Raw genomic sequence first — 2048 nt, forward strand, 5'->3', positions numbered from 1 at the left:
TTCCAGAAAACTGCGTCCATCAAGTCGATAATCCGCGACACCTATGCCAGAACATGGTTACAGTTGAGCAGGTGACATATTAGTGGTGGCGGCAACGATAATAACAGCATGCATCTGACGGGCTCTGGGGGGGGGGGGGGGGGGGGGATGCTAGGATAAGCTAGAAAAAGAAGGGGATCAACCAAAAACTGCCTGGCACCACCAAGAGCGTGCAACTCCGCTCTTAGACGTCTGCGAACTTCCCATCACGTGACAAACGTACTACAAGTATACATACCAAAATACACAGTACAAGGTTGTACACAATCCTGCCGTGGGTACACCCAACAGTACAACACCTGCAACTCCTTCAAGAAGTGCTATCCCAACAGAATCTCAAGTTGACGTGTGAGTTTTGAGATGCAATGCTCCTCGCACACGTGATTTAAAACGTTCGTACATGTACATGTAGTCGGTTTCATTGGCCTTCCACTTGTTTACACGGGATCAAATGGGGATTCGTACACCAATGGCCCTGGATACGTCTGATAATACCAAGAGTACATAGGCTCCCAAGAGTGTACGACTCTGGATACTTATTCTAAGGGTCCGCCGACGGCATGAGTTTTTGCCGTCCGAGACGCTGTATGCAGAGTTGCACGCTCTTGAGAGTTTATTTACTCTTGGCAATACGTGACCACCGGGCATCGCAGCATAAAATTGACGTCAACTTTAAATGCTGCCAGGACAGCACAGATAGTGGAGTTGCAAAGTCGGGCCGCCCCGGGGATATGTACTCTTGGTACAACTTTCAGATACACCATAATATCCTATTGACAGAAGCATGCGGGCGTTTTGAGACGGGCCGCTGCGTACCCTACAGCTCACCATTGACTGATCGCTGGTCTGCAGAACGTGACAGTGATACACCATCAGGTCACTGGAAAACCGTTGATTGGTCACCGTGGCAATCGGCTGTCTCTCTGCAACGCAAAGGCCGAAGTAGCCCGGCGTTTGCTCACTGGTGGAGCGGACGCACGACACCATGACGCGTATGGGGAACGCGGCCAAGTCTTCGCCATTCTGCTGGTCGACAATGTGAAACGCGTGGCTCGTGTCGCACGGGAAAACCAGGTCCACTTTCAGTGCTTTGGCCCCAGCCAGCTGGCACATGACATCTTGGCACTCTTTCTGGCTTGTTGGCTGGTTCACAGCGCACCGACCCAGGTACATCAGGCCTTGGAATGTTCCTGGTGTTGTCTGAGCCCGGCTGGTAATTCCTGATGCACTATCGCTGGGATGGTCGGAGTTAAAACCCCAGTGTGTTGTAGATACACGAGACGCAACAGGTTGTATGCGTACGGCTGAAGCCACAGGCTGGTCAGAAGCACTCGATTGCGGTATAACAACCGAGAACATTTCACTAACTGGTGAAGCAGGGCTCTGAATCTGCGACCTCTCAGCTTTCGTGGACACAGGAAACGTATCCATTGTGAGACAGTTATATCAATTCGAACTCACTGAGTTTTGTATAATGTGTGCCTACGTACAGCAAAGCAAGGAGAACGCACAGCACTGGCTAAAACTTGGCTTACCGGCGGCCTCCTGACAGGAGAGGCATGCAGCAACGGAAGCCATGAGAACGTTCGCCGGCGAACCATTCAAGTGAGGCTACTGTCTCTCTTTTGCAAATCAATTTTGAGAGAACTGCAAATCTGTGAGGTTCAATCTGTGTCTTGCGTGTTATTTCGGCACTGCGCGTACATGTACTACGTCAGTCATTGCTGGGATCACATGGCGCATGATGCCGCATACGTCATGTAACATGTGGGATAATATCAGGCCAAGGATCTCTCTGCAGAAAGAAGGGCCATGCAGAGAACCAGCCCTCCAAAACCAGGTACAGCGGCTATCTCTGGTTACCGGTTGTAGATCGGGTCTACGCTGTAGCACTGTGTCGGCTCCATCACTACGCATCAGTCCAGGATCGATCCAAGACAGGCCACGTAAAAAAGTCGTTGTACATCATTCCACTGGATGGAATACAAACGGGCAGGTCCACCCCGCTA

At 51.0% G+C, this 2048-nt stretch overlaps 1 protein-coding gene across 1 annotated transcript in view; it reads right to left on the reverse strand.

The window, feature by feature from the left end:
- The window catches only part of LOC135823953 (rab GTPase-activating protein tbc-11-like), a gene marked incomplete in the record, with an annotated part of 15971 nt that extends 14265 nt beyond the window's left edge, over window positions 1-1706 (reverse strand). Inside the window, 2 exon segments of the mRNA XM_065336831.1 lie at window positions 1-41; window positions 868-1706. The exon segment at window positions 1-41 is cut by the window's left edge and continues 13 nt beyond it. Coding sequence (XP_065192903.1) covers window positions 1-41; window positions 868-1470 — 644 coding nt within the window.
- Between the last annotated feature and the right edge of the window lie 342 nt (window positions 1707-2048).

This window comes from Sycon ciliatum, chromosome 8 (assembly GCF_964019385.1).
Source record: "Sycon ciliatum chromosome 8, ocSycCili1.1, whole genome shotgun sequence".
Taxonomy (NCBI): Eukaryota; Metazoa; Porifera; class Calcarea; order Leucosolenida; family Sycettidae; genus Sycon; species Sycon ciliatum.